The sequence below is a fragment of the Haliotis cracherodii genome, unplaced genomic scaffold (genome assembly GCF_022045235.1).
Source record: "Haliotis cracherodii isolate W230 unplaced genomic scaffold, xgHalCrac1.p SCAF_9, whole genome shotgun sequence".
Taxonomy (NCBI): Eukaryota; Metazoa; Mollusca; class Gastropoda; order Lepetellida; family Haliotidae; genus Haliotis; species Haliotis cracherodii.
The window spans coordinates 46,397,060-46,420,236 of NW_027266343.1; the positions used below are offsets into that span (position 1 = coordinate 46,397,060).

The following is a 23,177-nucleotide window of genomic DNA, read 5'->3' on the forward strand; positions in this document are numbered from 1 at the left end:
ATAATCCCCCTTTGGCCATTCTGGCCCAGTGGGGGATAAAAAGCAGTAGCAGACTTCAAATTCACTCAGCAGTCCCTACTTGATAACCGGACTGTTGAAGAAAGTAGACAATATTTCCTAGATGCAGTGAAACCCTGTCAATCCAGGTAGGTTTTTCACTGAAATTGTCCGGATGAAGAATTGAATCTTGGGAAGAGGTAAACATGATTAAATCACTTTGTATATTCGTAAATATTTCAAACAGCAATCATCCAGTATGTGTGTTTTTGATATAAATATCTGGTCCAGAGACGCAGGCTTTCACAGTCAACAATTTGATCCATGCTACTGTATGGAGAAGCTAGTGTAGGGAGAAAAAAAACATGATCATATTTCATCATTTTATTTCTTTGATCCACAGCCGAGTCATTAATAAAGTTAAGTGTCCATTACTTACAACATGGTTTCATTGTTGGACCACCATAACTACTTGGTAGTGTATGTAGTCTACCAGACTGGGCTACAACAGGGCAACAAACACAGAGCAGCTTGGCTGTTGTCAGAGATTATCAATACATAAATAGGACTAAGAAAATACCATCAACAATAACTTCACCATTTTACACTTTGTATAAAACAGATTTTTAAGTCAACTCTCATATCCTTAAACAGCAGGTAATGTTTATAAATTTTGGATCAACAAAATACAGTTTCACATTAATATACGAATTCACTCATGCTGTATAAAAACCAAAACATTGATGGAGCACTACAGAGTATTTGGACTTGTCTCAAATGAATTGTCGCAAAAGAACAATTTGGGGATAATGAGCCAGTGAATATATAAATATTTTAAAGATAAGTTCAGGCACGACAGAACAGTATTTTCCTGTTTAGAAAATGAACAAAACAGTCAATGTGATATAGTCAGTCCTTTACAGGATATGAAGTGATCAGTGAACTTAATTGTGGCACTACTGAAACTCCAAATTCCTTGAAAATACTGATAGTGAAGTAAAATATACTGATGGTGATATTTTCTTGAGACCATAGCACTCATTTCACAGGAGAATGGTTTATACAGTGTACTTTGAAATCATGCTTAGTTCCTCCGCTGAAGACTTACATTCTTAATTTCTACTGATGCCAATCAAAATAGATAAGCACAGCTATTATCAAAATATACACAAAAGAAAAATGATTCCTTTGCAAAAGAAAATATCCCAAGAAGGCTTTCGAATGTCAGATCTATTTTTGGAGTCAGTAACACAATTTGCACATGATAAAACACTTTGAAGCCCAGCTTCGAAGCATAAGACCAATCACTACCCTTTTTATGGTAATTGGTGGTACTGGCTGAAGTTCCTTTCAGAAAAGGTGCTATGTCGAACAGAATGCCAAATGCAAGGCAGTCAGCCATAAGTTGTCCATTGAAGGCAATACCCTGCCTTGATGCCATTAGAGTATCACAGTTTAGATAATCCGTCCAAGAAAGATAGCATCGTCGGACAAACAGTCTGGTCCTGTTATTGGTACAAAACCCAGTTTTGCGTAGCAATCCATCATGTATTTATCTCCTACTGTTAGTTCACAGTGCACACCGATGGAACCACTGGTTTTCACAGCACAAAGGGCACAGGCCAGAAGTCTTTTAGGTACTGCAGGGTCCTCAATTCTGTTGGGCAGGACATCAACACGCAGTAATGATGGGTACCGTTTGTATAGAACTTCCGGAATCATCTGCTGCTCATTGTGAAAGCTTAAGATCAGTTCCTGCAAAAACGAAAGGAAATATATATTGGGTCTAAAATCTTTTTATAACCAGTCATAACCATATATTTTTCAGTAATAAAGTATGACACAAAAAGTTTGCCTGCCTCCACCTTCAACAGGCAAACCTGAGCTTGAGGGTAATACAACAAGATCAGGGCATGACACTTTGTAATCTGTCATTCTAATAAGCTCTTATGAGAATTATGGGGTACTAGGGTCAAAGAATCTGCAGCATAACCTTTAGAAAAGCATTGATGAGACTAAGAGGAAGCATAAAGTACTCAATAGGTCTGTTCAGTAGTTCAGTGCATACATACATCTGCTGGTGAAAGATCATCCTTGTCAGGTTTGGGGTACTTCTGGCACATGGAGGGTATCCAGTCAATCTTGGTCTTCTGGTGGAGCTGCTTGCTGTCTAGGGCACAAAGGGCATAGCCACAGATTCCTTCTTCATCCTCCACAACAAAGCAGTATTCAGGGCAATTGGTGACTAGGCCTCCGAGTAACCTGGAATTAATGTGTCATTACCATCACAACTGCTGTTAAATTATTGAAATGCATAGTTACATAGTTACATTTCACCATATTTTTGCATACAACCTTAATGTTGGGGAGAAACCCATGAGCATTGTTTGGGTACAGAATTATATAGGTGATTATATTTAGAGTCTTCACCGACCATTAATAGGCATGTTATTGAATGACCCAAAAGACTGGAAAACTCTTTGTGGAGGAAAGCCAAATCGAAAATCCAAAGGCATATGTTCGACATTGAACCATACAATAGATCAAAAAGAGATTTCAGACATTAGCTAGATGTTTGCACATTGATTCTCATACCTGTCTCCCATGAGTTGCGGATTGTCTGGGAAGACATCGGTGCCATCCATGCCGTCGTCACAAGTCTTCAGACACACTTGGTACACTTGATCCTGAAGCATGATCGTTTTTACTGAGATTGGATGTACTCTAAGAAACAATAATTTGACCCTAGAAGCTACCCTTAAGTCAGCTTTGACCAAATAACTCAGCAGTAAACAACACTCATTTTGGTTCAGAATCCAGGAAAGATAAACGAGAAAGAAAACTTTATGGCAAGGACAGAACTTCCAAGAATCCAACTGCCATCTATCCAATAGGTTTGCTCACAAATTTCTTTTTGACATTCTCAGGGTGTTTAATACCTTTTACCTATTCAGATTAGGGCAGAAAAATTATCTTTGCATATATTGGCTGTTTACCATGAACTCACCTTATCACGAGGATGGTAAGGTCTATAGACATATTGTTTCTTGACAAAACTGTCAGGGGCAGTCATGAAGAATAGATCATGAGCAGTGTCAATCGGCAACATTCGCTGTGAACAGATCAGAAGGGTGTTATGTAAGGATCCAGCCAGGAACAAAGACTGATCCAGATTCAAATAAGGACAAGAATTCGCAAGCGCATGACATTCCTGAAGCCAGATGTTTGACTTGAAAAACAGCATTGACAAGTGGTGAAGTTTACTACCATTTACTGACTTGAGCCATGCCTTATAAAGTTTACAGTGCTGTACATCAAGATTCAACTGGATTCAGGAAACAATTGAAAAATTATATTTACCTTATAATATTACTTCTTATTTAAACACAGGCAAACTACTTATCACTTACTTGTTGGCTGAGAGCCTACAACATTCAAATCATATTAGCATTTCTTCCGTCTTTCAGGCTGATTCACTGTTGCTTTTGCACTTTATCTCAAGTTTTTACAATCTTGCTAAATGGTAACCACAATGAAAGTTAGACAGTTCAATAATTACTGGGACAAAAATCAGGGTTTTTCTTACACATTTTCAACATTTTTTCAATGCATCTTTTATTGCCATAATATTTAGGTGTCAGGATACTGACATTTGTCTTTGGAAGATATTCTAATGATAGGGTTGGGAAAGCTTGAGAGTACATAACAGAACTACAAAAGGTAAAAACTCAAGCTGGATTATTTTCTTCTTAGCAATTTGTAATATCTGTGATAACATGTCCAAGTAGATTGTCAATAAACGTGACAATCTACTAATAGTTCAAGAACATGTGGATTAACTAAATCCAACATTAACAGTTAACATTGAACTTGTAAATGATCTGGGAGAAGTGAAAACCTCATGGCTGGGTCGCACCATGGTAACATTTTTATGTGAAATTGGGAACAAGCTATGTAAAGATAATATCTATGTTGCCTTTGCAAAATATTGTCAGGGGCAATTAAATCAAAATATATTCCAAAGACACTAGAAGTGAAATTATTCAGATTGTCCAACTTTCATGGATTATGAAAGAAACCAAGCATTATCGCAGCGCACTTTCTGTAATGAAAGACATCTATTAGCACATGGTAATAACACCACTGGAAACCGTTTACTTGAAGAAATTATGTTCAGAAAATTTTCACATTTTTCACATTACTAGAATTATCAACCTCTGTATGGAGATAGAAACATTTGATGGCGTACAACAGTGTTTGAAATGATTTTAATAAAGTAGTTTCTTTGCTGAATCATGGCATTAATATATCCAGTTTCAAAAGGAAGTCACGAGCTGACCAGATTATCCTTAGACAGATTCAAACACTGTTAGTAACATTCTGCAATGATCAACAACACTACCGTCAAATGACAATATGGTAGTGGAAGGGTCAATAAAAGTTTCTATCACATGATAAAGAGGTTTTCTCAAGTGCTAACAAGTATGTAAATGTAAAGTGCTTCTGCCAAACGTATCTAAGTTTACACACCAAATTCCCCAATGTTGCATAGTGGGGGTATAAACTAAGGGGAATTCTTTTGCAAAGACAAATAAAAGTAAGAAAAAATTCTGAACATTTCATGGTGTACACAATGGTACAAAACTTTAGATTACAAATATTCTCTCTGAACATAATTCAAGTTGACTCTTGATTTGCAGAATATTTCAGACATGTATAAAAGTGATCCAACTGCTATGGATTTAAAACAAGCAATTTCTGAAACAACTGCTCAAATTGAGCATTAGCTGTAAAAAATAGTCTGCAATATTGACAAGAAACAAATTGAATTCTAAGAAAAGCTTTAAATTTGGCATGTGATTGTAAGCCATCTGAGCTGTGACGCTTGCTCATAGCGCGAGCAGCAGCGCAACCTGTAAAGGAAGCAAGAATTAAACTTGAGATAAAAGTGCAACAACCGCAGAGATCAGCTGAAATTGGAGAGAAGATATTAGTTGGGACTCGGAATGGGGAAACCACCATGATGATGATTGTTGTGCATCCAGCGCATGTAGCAACAAGCTTCCTGGATATACATACTTGGAACTCTGCCTGCAGACCGCCTCTGAAGACCCAGGGTTCTTGGTCTCCACTAACGAATACCTCCTTATAGCCTTTTGTAAGCCCTATTATTGTTAAAAAAGAAATAGGTAGAACTCATTAGTGTCCTGACAAAACCAATTCAGGTTGGAAGAAGGTGGATATGGTTTACTTTATTTTACATTTACACATCTTACCTTACAAGTTCAATAGTTACCTCGACGATACAATTCATCGATGTTGCTACTTGAACAAGATGTACTTGCATGCTATTTTATGTCCAGGGACATGATAATGTCACGGAACTTTGTACAGCTTTCTTAGCGATATAGGTTTGCAAATACATATTCTAAATGTACTAAACTACATGGAATTGTTGATGAAACATGACATTTCATTTGAAAGGAATGAAACAATTTCCACAAATTCAGACAAAAATAACCCAACCAAACTAAATCTGAAAGCCTTATCAACCTCAATATTTTGTACCATGTTTGCAAACCTCTGACTAGGCAAGATGAGAAGGCATGGGAATCCAAATTCAACTACATCTGTATGAGAATATATCAAAAGCTCAAAGACAGTCTTTAATAGTCTCACTAGAATTGAAGTAGTGAGATCTGCAATCATCGAAATTTGGTCACTCAATTTTCTGATAAAAATCAAGACAATTGAGGGCACTGATACAAACTGAAAATATTCATCACACATATGAAACTGAAGTTGGATTCAAAACTCTCCAATCCGAGAGCAAATATCTGCATCTGAAACCATCTCCATTTCAGCAAGGCTCTAGCTTCAAGGTGTTTCATATACTCTACAAAACAAATGTAATAATATACCAAACTCAAAGATTACCAATATTTGCATTTTACTTTGTTAGAAAGCATTTCCCAAGTGACAAGCAAGTTTTTGACAAGATAACATTATGTGAGATTTCCTCTTGAATAGCCCACACTGAAACACCCGGAAGTTTGTGAACTTATTGGTGAAATGGAGATGCCATGTTCATATATAAAGAAAATCAAACATCATGCAGAACCTGTGTAAATGAACAATGATTAGTGAGCCTTGGAAAGCTGTACAAAGTGCTAACTGCAGTAGAAGAGTGTCGGCCCAAACCCAAACACATAGAATGCGTACATGTTAGAGATCCTTGCAAGTGACACACAGCCATGTATGGAACTCGACCACCTCCTGAAAGAACACAAGCAAACAGAACATTAGTATGTGCCTATCACTGGTCATCCGCACTGAAAGTAAGGACTAAATGCCAGTTTATTTTATTGACTCCCTTACTCACCAATTGAGATATATTTTATCAACTAGAAGACAATTTAGTCCTCAAAAAGATGGTATTTATTTGTCCTACAAGGCATTATCTTCAAATCCTGTTCACTTAAGCATTCTCTTAGGTTGCATTTTTCTTAAACCGTGAAAATATTGGTTGGAAAAAAATAAGGCTGGAAGTATTTCACAAAACATGTCAGAACTAGACACACAAAGCCAGGAAAAGAATTCCTAAAATAAATTAACTGCGTTACTAAAATAATCAAACAGGGTAAAAGATAATGCCTGAAAGTTGTCGCTATGTTGACAACATTGAAGACCTTGTTTTTTTTAGGAATTTCGCATAAAAAATGGCTGTTAATTAGTATCAGCATCCAAGAGCCACAATATTATGATAAAGTATTAACCTTTCCATGTAGGTTATAATTTTTAGCGTAACATGGTCTACTTTTGAACTCAAAACTTCACAAGCATGGGATACCAGTGACTTTGAATGAGATATTTTCATGATATCAACTATTGATTGGACATTCTCATGCCATTACCCCAAATCTGAATAACATCTTAGATTTTTTTAATACAGTCTGTCAATATCCTAGAAAATGAACCGATCTGAAACATGGATGCCATGTGGTGTACTATTAAGCTTCTTCCATCAGAAAACTAAGAAAACCACAAAATGAACATTCAAAACGACAAGCTGATGTTCTAAATGGACATCAAAATAAAACCAGACATTGCTTTTAATAATACTGAGGCTCAAGAACAGGACAAGGTTACAATATTGTCAGCCAGAGGGACCGTGCATATCAATGTCATGTGTACATAAAAATTGACAATTACCCATCCACTTGACGTAAGCACAACAAGTCTGTAGCACTCCCCGTAGATCCCACAGGTACGGGAAGATGTCGGACAAGAGGGACTTGTTGGGGATGGCCATTAGGCGATCATACAACTCTAAAACAGCTCCAACACCATCCTCAAACCTCCTTGCCACTTCAAACCAGCTTGTTACCTGAAACAAAACATTGATAATCAAAAATGCAAACTTGTCTTAGGACATCTGTATAGTGTATTGTCATGCCTACATACAAGAAAGTCTAAAATACTTCAAACTCTGAAGAAAACCACCATAATAAATGGTGACAAAAGGGTTGAACAAGTACATGTTGAGGCAGAATAGACAGGCCTTCCGTAGGTTAAATGACACCTCCAACTCTTGAAATCAACAAGTTCAATTTCAAAATAAGGTTTGTTCAAAGGCAAAATATGGCAATGAAAATCACATATCATTTGCATAGAAATGTAAGGTAAAAAAACTCATTATACCTGATCTCTGATTTTCTTTGCACCATTTGCACTTGAGATAACATGAGCATTTGCCCTAAGCCAGTACAGATCTTGCATCATTTCACAACCCCTGGACCCATGTTCAAAAGGTGTGTAGAACAAATCCACAAGCAATGAAATGTTGTCAAAGGTTAGATCACCAGGTGACGTAAATTCAACACCACTAGATGTTTCCACAACCTCTTCACAATTTGTAATGCCTGTAGCGTTTCTTTCCTCACATTTTTCCAAAGCAGTCACTTCAATCTGCATAAGAGATTCTGACGATTCATTTTTGGGAATACAATGGACATTAGGGGGTATTGCACTGATCCCTGTAGGAACACAATCCATAGGTTCAAGTTCTGAATTGTCAGCCAAAAATTCTGAATCTGATATGGGCACATCAACAAGACTGTTCACAGGATTCATTGATGGCTGCATGTAAGAGACATTGTCTACTTCAGCCATGTTAGAATCCATGGAATTCAGTGGAGGGATTGGTAAGGAAACAGTTTTGTCTTCAGATTCAAATGTTGTCGTTGTTGGCGTTATCGCTGTACATGTGCTGACCACAACATTGGAAATGGGCATCAAAGGTGGGGATGGGCGCTTAGGAGGGAGGCGTCCTGCTGAGAACTCTATCAACCACTCGTTAAGAGCTATCTTCAGTGCCTGTCTGGGTTGGTACCGAGTATCAAACCTTGTTGGAATGTCCTCATCTGAACTGAAATCACTTTCTGTCTCCAACTTGATGTCAGAAGCCACAGGACTTAATCTGTCACCTGTCATGCAAAAAAAAAAGAGACTAAGTTAACTTCACATCATTAATGTAATCGTAGATGATTTTGTTTTCTATCAATTCAGATATTGCCAGTGGGAATTTACAATGAGCCAACCCATTTTTCTCCACTTGAAACTAGTGGTGAAACTCACTTCATTCCCATCCCAGTTCAGAGTGTTCAGAGAAAACACTAAAAAAGTTCTTATCAGACCACTGAATATGTACTTGCATAAAACAACTTCGAAACACGAAGATTGAATTACCTGATATGATGTCTTTTTTCACTCCGTCCATGTTTGACTTGCACCACTGCGCCAATGTGTGACACGCTATGTAATTAGCTTCAAATTCAGTGTTCGGATTTGTCATCACACCCTTCAGGTATGGAATGATTTCAGGTGACCGACCATCATATGGTCCAAGGAATATCCTTCTTGGATCATAGTCATTGGCATGAATATTGTCCCATATCACAGGTGGACGCTTCAAGACAGAAGCAATTTCTTCAAGTGACTGAATACTGAGTTTCTTACTGATCACCTTAGGTCCTGAAAAAGGAAATAAATATTTGAGTTCATACAATTTGGTTCTAACAGATCAGGTTCTTGAATTCCCAAAGAAAGGAAAGAATATTTGTCTGTTAAAGTCTTTGTCAACATCGAAGGCACAACAGGCGCATATCCAGTGTCCCGAACAGACTACCTTGGTGATGGTTTCCATAGCTATGGCTGGGATGTAAAGGTGAGTTTTTTGAAGGGGGGAACTTGTTTAGGATTGTTTGCACACCAGGTTATGGAGGAGGATACAAAATGTATGTGTGAGATTGGACCTTTCAAAAATGTTTGATTTACCCCAAAATGTCTGATAACAACTCGGGAATATTATCCTTCATATAAACTGGGGACGCAAGATGCCCAGTTAGGGTCAGACAAACCACTGACAAGATGACACCATCACCCAGGTCACACACTGTAACCACCATTATCAAATTCTAGGACAAGCAGAAACTGAAAGATACACTAAACTGAGCCAGTTTCAAAAAAGGTATCCAAGGGCTGGTAGAATTTTTAACACCTTGTTTGTGTTCCTCAATGTTATCACTATTCCGGCAAGTAGATTTACATGGTTAATTACTATCCCTGACAGAGCATAGCATACTGATTTATTCCAACAGGTCAGGAAAGGTAATCAACACAATAACATACCTGTCCACATGACATTGATCCCTGGAAGCAGCTTGCTACCAATAGTTGTTAGGTAGTCTGAACTTAACACATTTGGTATTGCTCTGGAAGCACAGTACTCTGAAACACACATTCAGTTCAGATTAACTTACAAATTCATGAAATGTGTAAGAAACATTTATCAAGAGTTTGGGATTCAAATTAGCATACAGCTATAATCATGCTTATCTTAAAGTTGTATCCTAAGTGGAGCCTAATGAATGTTCAGTCTTTGCTACTCACCTGTAGGGCAGAATAAAAACTTTGGTTGGCCCAAATGCTCATATACTTCATTTGTAACAGAGGCTTGAGCAAATGCTGAGGATGGAAACACACTCCGATCTGCTTCGCTTATTTCAGGGTCAATGTCATCAAATAAGATCGCAAATGCTTTACAACCAAATGTTGAAACCTGAAACATAATGAACCAAATAATGAAATCTCAATTGTTAAATAAGTTCATCTGGGATAAATGTTTCTCAAACGTATAGATTGTAATCAAACATTCACCAGTTAAAAAGGTCTTACAAGTCCGTGCTTTTATTTGTATCAAGCAAGTTGGTCCAATGAGACTTTCTAACCATACTTCTGGTTTGTCAGATCATACAGTATGAAATCAGTCAAATATTGACTACAGAAAATCATTTCAGTACTTAAAAGTATGATCTAAGGGATTAAACTCACTAACAGGACTCGTGACGTTTGACATTTATGAACATTTCATACTATTACCTGTTCCAGTTTCCTTTTCAAGCATGTAATATCTTTTGTGCTGGAGAATGTGATGTCTAGGCCAGGTGAGATGGCATACACAAAATTCACATTGTTCTGATGAGCAGCTTCAGTCAGATTTGTAAGATGGTCTGCAAACAAATTTGCAATATTTATGCATCATCATATTGCAAATAGAGACACAAAACTACAATGGCTTTCAAGTTTCTTACATATATATATATATATCTTTTGACAAGGAATTAAATGCCCAATTCTGAATGTGTAATGTTTATGCAGTAGCTACTAATACGAAGTGTTGTGTATCAACACTTATAATGTATGTCAGTTTTAATATGCTCTACTTCATGCTGTAAAATCTCTTGAGATCATTGTACATTTACACCTTTATTAAATCAGCTGTGAAGTGACCGTTTTGCTGTCAACTCAGGGATGCTTGGGATGTTAAGTAATATTTAGTTAGCACCAAACATGAAACAAAGCACCCTGCCACATTCTGTCATTACCCAATTTTGTGTACAATGTTACTTACCAGCTTCTTCAACAGAATATAGTTCTCTCCAGAAAGCCCTATGTTTACAGTCATCTTTTGGGGCATACATGTACGTGTTCAAGCCCATCTTGTTCATCCTGAAAGATAAAAACATCACAAAAGTTCAACCATTGTCTGGTTCCATGCTGCCAAATACATAACATCAATGGTTTCCCAAAAACATTAGCTAAATTAACAATAAAGTACAATTAAATATTGACTTCAGTTTCTTTCCCATGCTCATTGAAATAATATCAATTGTTTTGCATCTGTACAAAACCATTAATTTGGAACATCATTAGACATTGACCTGTTGTAGTCATCAATTGATCTGCTATAAACCTATTTCAACATTGATTAACAATATGCTAACTTTATCACACTCATGACTACTTGGTATTAATCCTGTTTATGCTTTGTTCACAATTTAACTATAAAATATTAATTTTCTAAAGCTACTTAGAAGTTCTTACCATGCAAAAAGCAGCTTCCTTTGATCTGTGCTCCATGGTTTACCATAGAACCCTGTTAACGAAAATATCTCATATAAGTAAGTTTTTCAAAATTAAAAATGGACCTGGAACATGACTAGACTTTACCAGTTCAGGACAACTTAAGAAACAAAGTATAAAAGCATAAAACCTGGAAGTCTTTCCCAATTTTCTACTAGGTGTCATGATACCTAACAATTGGGCAGTTGGCAAGGACTAGTGCCAATTTCTAACACTGAATCCTTCAATTACTTTTAGTTTTGATGCTGAGAACATTCATGGAACCCCACTACTAAAGTATCAATCGGGTGTTCAAAACAGGCGACATCACTCAATTGCCGCAGAAGTTTACAGACAAGACAATGGAGGTAAACTTTTTTCTGTTGGAAAAGAGTTGATTTCTATTGTTGAAAACATCAGCTTCCAGTATTAGCATACAAATTTGTTTTTCATTCACCCTTCCAGGGTTAGAAATTGGCACTAGTCCCATAGTCCTTGCCAAACTGCCCAATTGATAATGTATCATAATGACTAGTAGATATTTGGCATTTTTAAGAGTTTGGCTATATATGAACATTATAAGGACTAGTGGACCAAAAAGTTAGTTTCTACCGCTGCCTTCCCCAAACATATAAGCAATACCGTCTTAACCGTTTGGAAAAAGATATGCCAGGATATTCCAACTTATGAATAAGAAACAATAGCACTCATTTTCGAGCTACAGAAATCACTATTTGTAGGCTTATTTATCATGACACACAATCATTTGTAGGATATTTTTTTCTGTTTGAGGTAAACGTTTTCCTTGTAATCCACCGTATTAATGAAACAAAGCCAATAACAGTCGCAAAAGGCTATAGGCTAAAAATAAAGGTAGTTCCCAGAATCACGGATTCATTGAAAGGGGCTTCCAGTGTTTACACTTCAACACAGTAGTATAGCGGTTGATTTAGTACAATATTTCAGTGAAAGCAAGACAGTGGTGAAATTTGACAAAATATTCGTTGATAAAAATCAGTCCCGTATTTCATGTCGGCAGGAGCAAGACGCCATTTTGTTTTCACCGTCGGAATGTGACAACTTAGACAAGTGCCCCGGATGAATGAAAATAGACTTAGATTTTCTTATCACAGAATGACCATGTCTTCCAATGTAATGCTTCGTAAGTATGTCCAAATCGCAATCTTTCATATTTTAAGACACAGTTTCACGAAATGTAAGGATTTACTGAGAAGAAACAATGTGTTTCTGGCAGTCCAAGGTCGAATATTGCCTCACCTTCCACAACACCGGACACGAATGTACCATCGTCCGTGCTGTTATCGTCAACTTCTTTCCCCGTCATTCTGGATCGTAGTTGGCGCTGATATCCACCCTTTTGACATCTGCTCGCTATGGAACCAATTTTTGAGCTCCCTTTAACCATCAGCAACCACACTTTCTTTCGCTTCTACTCGTGAAATAATTATTACTCCGCTGAATTGTGGGTAATACGGACTATCCGGATGACACAAAGACGTTTATTGGCTACACGGATTCTTCTCAACCAATGAAAACCCGTTTGGCATAGCGCTGGTGCATGCTAATGTACTGTGGGTAAAAAAAAGTGGATAAAACCGGTTTGCACTGCCATTGGCGTGTTCCGTGACAGAACTGGCTGTCACAATGTACTGTAAATGGAACACATATATAGGCCTATATATACATGGCCTAACAAGACATCATTAGATCTACACCAAATTCAAGCAACGATACACGACAGTTGTTGTAAAATAACAACTATTATTACATTTACATTGCACAAAAAGCGTTTCTTATGCATAGCTGATAAATAAAAGAGGGAAAATATGCTTGTAAAAATAACTCTAAAATGAGACTATACATGACTCGTGATATATTATTATCCTATTATTTAACGTCTGAGAGTTAAATAATACAGTGAAATCAACATGTCTTTCTCAGTTGGGTTCGATCGTGTGAATATCCACTGTTAATGGCGTGAGATATTTGTGTCATGCTGACTTTACGAAATGAGAGTCCGAATTCTTGTGTTTCCCGAGCGTTAACCCTCTTCATATCGATCATCATTAACTACTAAAGTCCACCAGAGACCATAAAATAAATTTATTTTATTGTCTCGCATGAGTGCACATGCACTACAGCCACAACACATTAATGTTTTTAATATGTGGAATATGGCCTCAATAAGTCACAGCTAGAAGACATCAGATCATTTTTAATTACTTCCGGGGCCCAACACAAACCTATAATATCAACAAAATACCACAATTCAAGCAAAGCCACGCTTAAAAGGTTTTATATCAAAGACCAACAAAGCCCCATATCTAAAAACTTATTTTTTTAAACTTTCCAACTTTTGGCCGTATCTGCTGCACTCCATCAATCTAAACCAATAACTGCACATTAATCGCACTTTATTGATATTATATATCACAATTACTAGTATATAGATCTATATAGCTTTACTATTTAGTATCACTCTCCCGGACGCTCCCTGACGTTGCCCAGACGCTCCTGGGCGTTATTTAGTCGGACCGACTTAAAACATGAGAGGGCACATCTACACATAATTATGTAAAATTTATCAGATATTTTCTCAATTAAATTTAAGAAAGAGAATTTATGGATGTCTACTTCTTTATTATGAGGAACACCCTGTTGTTTGTTGTTATGTTCCTCATATAATAAAGTTTACCAGCAGTGCAGAGTTACCTATCCTGCTTATAAATTAACATCATATACTGTTAAAGGTTTTTTTAGTACATACCGCCAACAACATTCCAAGATCCTTCAGTGTATCACTTCTATATGCCACACGTATCTCTGTTACGATAGGTGGACAACTTGGAAATTATTATCAATGAAAACTAAGTTATTTGTTTCGTTGTGACCATTGGTAAGCGCTTGTCAACATAGATAACATCGTGTAAATATAGATGTAAACAGATCTATATCTATAGTTGTTGATGCTTAAGCAAATGTAGACTTTTGTCTCCAAAGACATTGTCTCTGTTCAGTACATTAAACTAGTTGTTTGATCAGGGCTACAGTAAATCTTCCCAAAAGTATTTATGGTGACATATGTGACGACATTTCTAAATTTGACTCATCATCTCAGTGACCAAATTATATCCGATGCCATTCTCTATTAGACTTGTACAATATATGTTCCTAGGTGTATTCAGATGAACAATTAACTTGTTTCTGCGTGTGCGTGTGGCGGGTTCCACCGCTCGGGCAGGATCGATAAGGTGAAGGTGAAATTGGGTTTAACGTCGCGTCCAAGATTATTGCACTTATATAGCGACGTGCATGCACGTGTGTGTGTGGCTGCTTGTACTAGTCCGGACTGATGCCGATTTATAGTGCTAGCCCACTGAGATACCATGCCGCAGTTTAACATGAATACCCCACTCAGACGCAGTATACTGACTCCGAGCCGACCAGTCCTTGTTTTAGCCCCTTAAGGCCGAGCGCCAGACAGGGTAACAACAAGTACCATCTTTTAACGTCTTTTGGTATGACGCGCCTGGGGATCAAACCCCGGACCTTCCGCTCTCCGGGCGGACGCTCTACCACTAGACGACCGGGCAGGATAAGCTGACCTGGTGTCATCATAAACACATGCTTATTATAAGGAATCGTACAAAGGATTCTTCTTTCTAATGATTATGGAGGGGGGTGTTATCTCTTCTATTAAATAGGGCACTTGGAACCCAAAACGTAAGTTTACTGTGACAATGATTTCATTGGATTTCACATGGATTTACTGTCTTCGTATATGAATACCCCACAGTAAAATGCATAAAAAATATCTCCTGTGTGCACACACAATAATTGACCACTTGTGAATAAAAAGTGCTACATAAAATCTATACTTCTTTTGTCTTTAGTTCGTATGATACTGCATCCTCGATTGTCCTGTGTATCATATATCTCCATTCTAGCTATATCATATATTTACAAATATTTACCATTATAGAATGGAGATATAACACGCTGTGTAGGATACTCAAGATGATAAATACATGTGGATGTCTTTTTGTAATGCGTTACCTGGCCGCCCTTGATAAAAGGCGATTTGACGAACGTCTGAAAAAGTTACGATGGTTGGCAAACGCGGGAATGTTCACACAACATCAAAGTTATTTGTCATTTCATTCAACTAATCTGTCATTTCTTATTTGAAAGACGCGCTTGTCAACGTCAGCCTTAATTTACGATTTATTGCCATTGTTAGTTTTACAAATTCTCAGCCTTAGCTGATAATTGCGCGTAAAGACAACACAAGAAAATTACCCCTAACACAGAATGTACAAATGCTTCCGGGATTGGATTATTGTACGTGTTTTGTAATGAGGTGAATGTTACGCAACTAACAACTGTGTCTGTGCAAGCGGTTATACCTCCAATTACTTATACGCCCTATTTGTCATATACCTTAAAACAACATAGGTCATGGCTGAATGCATTGATTGGTCTACCCTATTTTACCTAAGTATTAGAATGGAGTGATCCAAGTAGGACAAGTCAGCCGAAATTGTTTGCATCAAGATTCGCACTTCCATGCACACCCTTTGCTCGGGGCGGTAACATTGATCAATTTGCGGTTTTTTTTAGCAACCCAGACTCAATTTCCTATCCTGCTCACGCAGCTCTAAATGTTGCCGACATGTATGTATGGGAAACGGGCGGCTGACAGGTTGTCTGGGTCATGCTGACATTCAAGTCGTAACTAACTCATCTATACATAACAATACGATATATATACGTGCACGCACCGAACTATTGTAGCGAACAATAAGAGTGAACGGGTGTTTGTTGTTTAAAGCCACTCTCAGCTATAATTCAGCTATATGACGGCGGTCTGTGAATAAACGAGTCTGGACTAGACAATCTAGAGATTGGTATTGTGAATGGGGTATACATTGAAACGCAATCGACCAAATCACCGAAACTGACCACAGGAATAATTTGGTCGCATAGGTTGCCCGGGCCTATTCTAACCCGGAGAGTTTAACACTGCTTTGGAAGTATTTATGTTGTTATATCCCGTGTCAGCCTTATGTAGGAGGACAGTCTAAAGCTAAGCAGGCCTTTGTTTTTCTTTGATGTGTACCACTTAAAATCTAACCAGCATGACTACTGTGTTGCTAAACGGAATCGTCGATACCAGATTCGAACGCACACCCAGCAGGTCTTAATAGCACATCTAAGGGAGGCAACCGCGGAGAATATAGTCGCTTACATCCCTTTAAAGCGGTAGATTGTCAATATACCCTTTACGCAATGCATATGTCCCCATTTTATTACACGATGGAAAGATAAAATTAACAGTAGTGATATACCAGTATGAACACGTACATTGTCTATACACTGTCAGCACCCATAAGACGCCCTGATACAAAGGGAACAAAGTTAGGGTCAATAGGCCCCGTTCCACGAAGCGACGTTAGCGCTACGATTGTGGTAAGCATCACATATACTTCAGTGTGAAAGACAGAGTTTTCTGAAGTTGAGAAAAGTGATATTTCACTGCAGTGAACTTTTGTCATATAAGAGTTACCTCACCGCAAATTATCTCCCCTTTTACGCAAGTGTCCGAGCTCTTTCCCAGCGCGTGGCACCTTCGTTACACTCTAGCTCCGCGTATGAGGTATTGGTACCTCCTGTTAGGGGCTTGGTAAGTGTTTAGACCGTACACAAACGGTCGACTTCCTTTTTACGTTACGTTATTTACAAGGCAAAATACAGATGTTCATTTATGGAGTCAATATCTCATCTCATCCCAAACATGTTCTATAGGGGAGAGGTCTGGAAAAAACGAGGCCATGGCAGTACAGCAATGTTATGCTGCCTTAAAAACTCTGTTACAACACGTGCCACATGTTGGCTGGCATTATCCTGCTGCAACGTGACGTTACGTCCCTGCATTTGCACAAAGGAAGAACATGATCTCGAACGAAGGCGTCCCGATGGCGTACGCCCGTTGTGATCCCACAACATACCATTACATTTCCACCCCTAAACTGACGATGTTGAGTAACGCACGCGTCGCTGAAACGTCCCCAAGGACCCCTGTAAAACCTTGCACAACCACCTGAGCTGTCCAGATGAAACCTGGTTGGTTGGTTGGTTTGTTTGTTGTTAAACGCCGCACTCAGAAATATGCCAGCTATATGACGGTGGTCTGTAAATAATGGAGTCTGGACCAGACAATCCAGTGATTGAAATCATGAGCATCGATCCACGCAATTGGAGTCGATGACATGCATCAACCACTTAAGTCAGCGAACCTGACCACCCGCCTCTTACGACAAGCATAGACACCTTTTTAAGGCAAGCATGGGTTGCTGAAGACCTATTCTACCCCGGATCTTCACGGGTCAGATGAAACCTTGACTCATCTGTTATCGGCATACTGTCCCAGTCTTGTCTTCTGAACCATAGATGCTGTCTACAGCAAGGTAGGCGTTCCTGACAAAACTGTTTTATGAGCACGCACTCATTGTGTGCTATTCACATTAAATAAACGTGTGTGAATAACACGCCCCCAACAAACACGCAAACATCCAAATTGTGCGTCTTCATGAATATGCATTGAAGGATTACTTTTTTCCCGCTGGTATTATGAACATGGCAGCTAATCACTACGCTATATACAGGTGCCCAAAATCTGGACCGGAAATTGCCATACGAACGTGGTCCCTCTTGGATGGTGAGTGAATGAATGTTACTGAACGCCACAATCAGCAATGGTCTATACTATACCTATGTGACAATGGCACCGAAATAAGGACCAACGGTCCACACCATCGCCGACAATTTGATTATCATGGCACCACTGGGAACCTCCTCTTCCTGGTATCTACACAGGTGCATATTTGCTAGGTGATATCGACAGTCTGTCTCCAACGTCTCGAGTAACATACAGTCCGTAATCTTTAGGCATTTATACAACATAAACGTTTGAATTAATTATGATGATATACGTCTCCGATTCCAATATATTAAATTCACGATTTGATTATGCAAATATAGCGAGCATTCGCATAGAGCTTAAAATACCAGTCTATACATTTCCAGGGGTGCACAAGTGCACATGCTCCTACAGTAAACTACGGTTATAACGAACTCAAAGGGACCACTAATTTTAGTTCGTTATAACCGTAGTTCGTTTTAAGCATATATGCAGCATATATACATCAGATGGCCGGGACTAAAAAATAAGTTCGTTATATCGGTCAGTTCGTTATAAGCGTGTTCGTTATAACCGTAGTTTACTGTATGTTGTTAGGTCGTGGATCTCCGCTTCACAGCAGCATTCACAACTTAAGATTTACTTGTTCAGCTGAAGGGATTTCATTTGAATACTATTCAAAGTCAAAATAAAGCACCCGAGTCATAAATCGATATTTTATTTTTAACCAATTTGGCCCTGCATGCGAGTGGAGAATGAATTCCCATGACATATTCCCTTTCAATTTGAGGCACGTTCCACTATATATATATATGTTATATCGTATTTTATTTAAACTGATCCGAACAGGAACGCCGATTATACATTGGGAGGGGTACACGTATTGAGATGCATGAAGTTTAAAATTGTTCACCAACATTTATGAGGTGGTCGTAAGAGAAAACGTTCACAAGTATGTTTCTCAGTCGTGATGGCGGCAGATTTAGCATACATAAAAAGAATATATATGCTGCCAAAGTACATTAACGCACGCCACAAAAGCACAGCAAATCGTTGGCCAATGAGAACACACACACAGATATGCTCTTCAGAAGTCCTTTATGATGAAAAGAATAACATCTCGATCGATACAACCACACAGTTGAGAGCTTGTCCCTGAAGACAATATAGCCGTGTTTTGAGAGTTGCCTGCGCAAGAAAGATCAATACAAGCATGATGACAGGGGCCTGACTCACCTGTGTTGCTTTGGGATTGAGCGGTTTTACGCCGCGTTAGCAATATTCCAGCAATATCACGGCGGGGGACACGAGAAATTGATTTCGCATAGAGTACCCATGTGGGGAATCGAGCCCGGCCATCGGCGTGACGATTGAACACTTGAACCACTAGGCTACCCCATCGCCCCGTATTGCTTTGGGGGGACCAGTGGCATTAATATGCATGTCACATACATATGATTTGTTTGTTTGTTGTTTAACGCCACACTCAGAAATATTCCAGCTATATGACGGTGATCTGTAAATAATCGAGTCTGGACCAGACAATCCAATGATTGACATCATGAGCATAGATCCACACAATTGGGATATGATGCCATGCATCAACCAAGTCAGCGAGTCTGGCCACCCGACCCCGTTAGTCGCCTCTAACGACCTATTCTACCCCGGATCTTCACGGGTCTATGGGGAATGATGCCCCTTTCTTTGTAACTGTAAAAAGGGGGGCATCGGAGTTCAAGAGAGGAAGATAGAGCCTAAAAGATGATCCCAAACCTGGAAGTCCTTAAACTGTGACCACTAAGGATTATATAATTATCATTGTGAATTAAATTAATGTAACCGTGTGATACGTTGGGTCTGTTAATCAATCTTAAATAAAGTGATTGAGTGAGTTGGGTTTAACGCTGCTTTTAACAGTATTCAAGTTATATCACGGCGTGTCAGCTTAATGTGGGAGGGAAGTCCGAAGTGATGCAGGTCTCAGACGTTTACCACTTCGGTGAAAAACACGAGCACGGGTATGGTGCTGACCAACCTAGAAACATAATCGGGACGAACCGGAATTCGAACCCACAATCATAGGTTTCTGCCGTGCCCAAGGGACGCAACTCTGCACAGACGACTGGGTCACCCGTGTCCCCTTTAAATAAAGAGAGTTGGATAGTTTAACTGTGTCATTATTAACAAATATGATAGAATGTCTGTAATATTAAGGTATAAAAGTATACTATCGGAGAATATCCTAGAGATACAGGTCGTAAATATACATGTACCTCTTGGGTGAAAACTCGAGCAGAGGGTGGTGCTGCACACCAAGGATTCAATTCCAGTGAATGGGACTCGAAACTTTCCATTACTGTCCCTCAGTTACGGCTAATGGTCAGTTCAGTGGACAATCCGTCCCCTTCTCTAGCACTATGTGCATTGAAAACATTGAGTGAGTGAGTATGGTCTACGCCGCTTTTACCAATATTCCAGAAATATCACGGCGGGGGACACCAAAAATGGGCTTCACACATTGTACCCATGTGGGGAATCGAACCCGGGTCTTCAGCGTGATGAGCGAACGCTTTAACCACTAGGCTACCAGACCGCCCCTGCACACATTGAGCCAGACAGCCATAAGATACACTAAACGTATGGGACCCATCTAGACTAACATTCTCCTCGCCAGAGAATCTTGTCAAGATATCATCCAAAAGTTCCCGAACTGTTAAAGACATATGCTCATCCAGGGCCAGTTGGCACCCCTCCTTGTTTGTTTGTCTGTTGTTTAACACCGCACTCAACACTATCCAGAAAAATGATGGTCTGTAAATAATCGAGTCTGGACCAGACAACCCAGTGATTGACATCATGAGCATAGATCCAATTTGTATCCCGTTAGTCGCCTCTTACAAGCATAGTCCACTCTTATGGCAAGAATGGGTTGCTGAAGTCCTATTCTAAACGGATCTTCATGGGTCTAGTGTCGACAACTCAAAAGTATTACCATAGCTGTAGGTGCATAGGTTACACATTACTATCTAAATGCAAATAATAAAGTTAACTATGATATCAACTGGATTGATCCTTCATCAACCCATGCTTGTTGTAAAAGGTGACTGCTTGTCGTAAAAGGCGACTAACCGGATCGGGTGGTCAGGCTGGCTGAATTGGTTGATGCATGTCATGGATCCCAAATGCATGGATCGATGCTCGTGACGTCAATCACTGGATTGTCTGGTTCAGACTCGATTATTTACAGACCGCCTTCATGTAGCTGGAATATTGCTGAGTGCGGCGTTAAACAACAAACAAACATTAAATATCTGCCTTCATATTGTCCATCGGTAACAAATGTAAACTTGGTATCTATATACACTCATTTGTTTTCGGATCAGTATCAACATCAAAAATGGCATTCATGTCGACCACAGGTTTGCCTTAATTTACAGGTCCCGTTATTACCCTTGTGTAAGCGAGTTGTTTCCCAACAGCTTACTGTCTGTGACTCCTCCTCTAGGTACAAAGGCTAAGTCTGTAAAAGTGGGTTTGGTCAAGTAGATTCAGCTAATGAAATTCCATATTAATAGACTCAGATCGTTTTGGCAAAAACTGAACTTGCATATACTCCAAGACAGGCAAACCAATTGTTAATAACATCAACAATTATCAATGCATTTGGGCACAATGACAATCCGCCACATCACATAATGCATCCCTATTCTCATTAACTTGGAAAAAAATGTTTCAAATTAGAAATTCCAAAAACAAAACAAATTGAAGCGTTGTCACAATGTGCCTGATATCTATTCATCTGTACTGTTGACCTCACATGGCCAGACTATATGAAATAAATTCTGTTCTATTCTCATTTGTTGCTGCTCACATGAAGCAGGAGTGAGGATGGTTTTATGCCCTCTTTAGCAATATTCCAGCAATATCACGGTGGGGAGCACCAGAAATGGGCTTCACACATTGTACCTATGTGGAGAATCTGAACCCAGGCCTTTGGCGTAACGAGCGAACACTTTAACCACTAGGCTACCCAACCGCCCAACATGAAGCAGGAGACAAGATAGACACAATTTTATGCATAACAACTTCTTTAATACTGTGAAAAGAGACGTTTCGGTACAGATCCTTATACTGTTGCTTGACAACAGTATAAGGATCTATACCGAAACGTCGCTTTTCACCGTATTAAAGAAGTTGTTATGCATAAAATTGTGTCCATCTTGTCATCCGTCAACTTCTAAGTAATGCCTATCAAACAATTTAATGAAGCAGGAGGCAATGGGGATCTGTTCTGATCCAGACTCCAAGATCACTGTTTAACTAGAAAGTGTTTTTACTCGTAAAAACATATGTCTCCCCCCACTCCCCTAACCCCCATTAATTCGTTTACTTCACGTTAAACCCCATCTCTTCATTCCCACCCTCCATTACTAAATAACAGAGACAAAAATAGAACTCCTAGAAATTTCAAACAACTAATGGGCACCACTTCAGGACTTGGTTAATATGTTACAACTTCATGAAATAATATTGAACAGTTTTTGAGTTATGGTCCGGAAACAAAGCTTACCCCCATTTAGAGTCTATGTTCAAGTTATCTCCATGGAAACGAGAAAAAATAAAAATGTCAAAAATCTCTAAATAGCAAAAGGCACCACTTCAGTGCTGGGTTAATGTGTATACAAAGTTTCACGAAAAAATATTAAACGGTTTCTGAGTTATGGTCAGGAAACAAAGCTTACCCCCATTCAGAGTCTATGTTCAAGTTATCTCCATGGAAACGAGAAAAAATAAAAATGTCAAAAATCTCTAAATACAAAAGGCACCACTTCAGTGCTGGGTTAATGTGTATACAAAGTTTCGCGAAAAAATATTAAGCGGTTTCTGAGTTATGGTCCGGAAACGGTGGGAACGCCGACGCCGACGGGAGCCGTGCCAAAAACAATATGTCTCCCTCCATTCTGGGGGAGACATAATAAAGCACAAACAATTCATC

General features: G+C 38.8%; 1 protein-coding gene across 2 annotated transcripts; it reads right to left on the reverse strand.

Annotated features, from left to right (window-relative positions):
- Positions 1-376: 376 nt before the first annotated feature.
- On the reverse strand, positions 377-12,946 carry LOC139453316 (protein O-GlcNAcase-like). Of its 2 annotated transcripts, XM_071234983.1 has the most exons (15): positions 12,739-12,946; positions 11,443-11,494; positions 10,970-11,067; positions 10,438-10,568; positions 9,949-10,117; positions 9,688-9,786; positions 8,746-9,030; positions 7,699-8,483; positions 7,210-7,384; positions 6,220-6,273; positions 5,077-5,162; positions 3,005-3,109; positions 2,593-2,684; positions 2,070-2,259; positions 377-1,752 (listed from the first exon to the last, which is right to left on the reverse strand). In XM_071234983.1, exons 1-15 carry the CDS (start codon positions 12,884-12,886, stop codon positions 1,453-1,455), a joined length of 2,769 nt encoding a protein of 922 aa, XP_071091084.1. In that variant the 5' UTR covers positions 12,887-12,946; the 3' UTR covers positions 377-1,452. The 2 variants fall into 2 exon arrangements, with proteins under 2 accessions (XP_071091084.1, XP_071091085.1); XM_071234984.1 differs by lacking the exon at positions 6,220-6,273.
- Between the last annotated feature and the right edge of the window lie 10,231 nt (positions 12,947-23,177).

Bases quoted from the DNA above. Each gene is read 5' to 3' on its own strand.
- LOC139453316 (XM_071234983.1), bottom strand. From the start codon at position 12,886: ATGGTTAAAGGGAGCTCAAAAATTGGTTCCATAGCGAGCAGATGTCAA. The intron at 10,569-10,969 runs GTAAGTAACATT...ATTTGTTTGCAG, and splicing joins ATATTCTGTTGAAGAAGCTG to ACCATCTTACAAATCTGACT. The intron at 3,110-5,076 runs GTATGTATATCC...ATCTGTTCACAG, and splicing joins GTCTGCAGGCAGAGTTCCAA to CGAATGTTGCCGATTGACAC.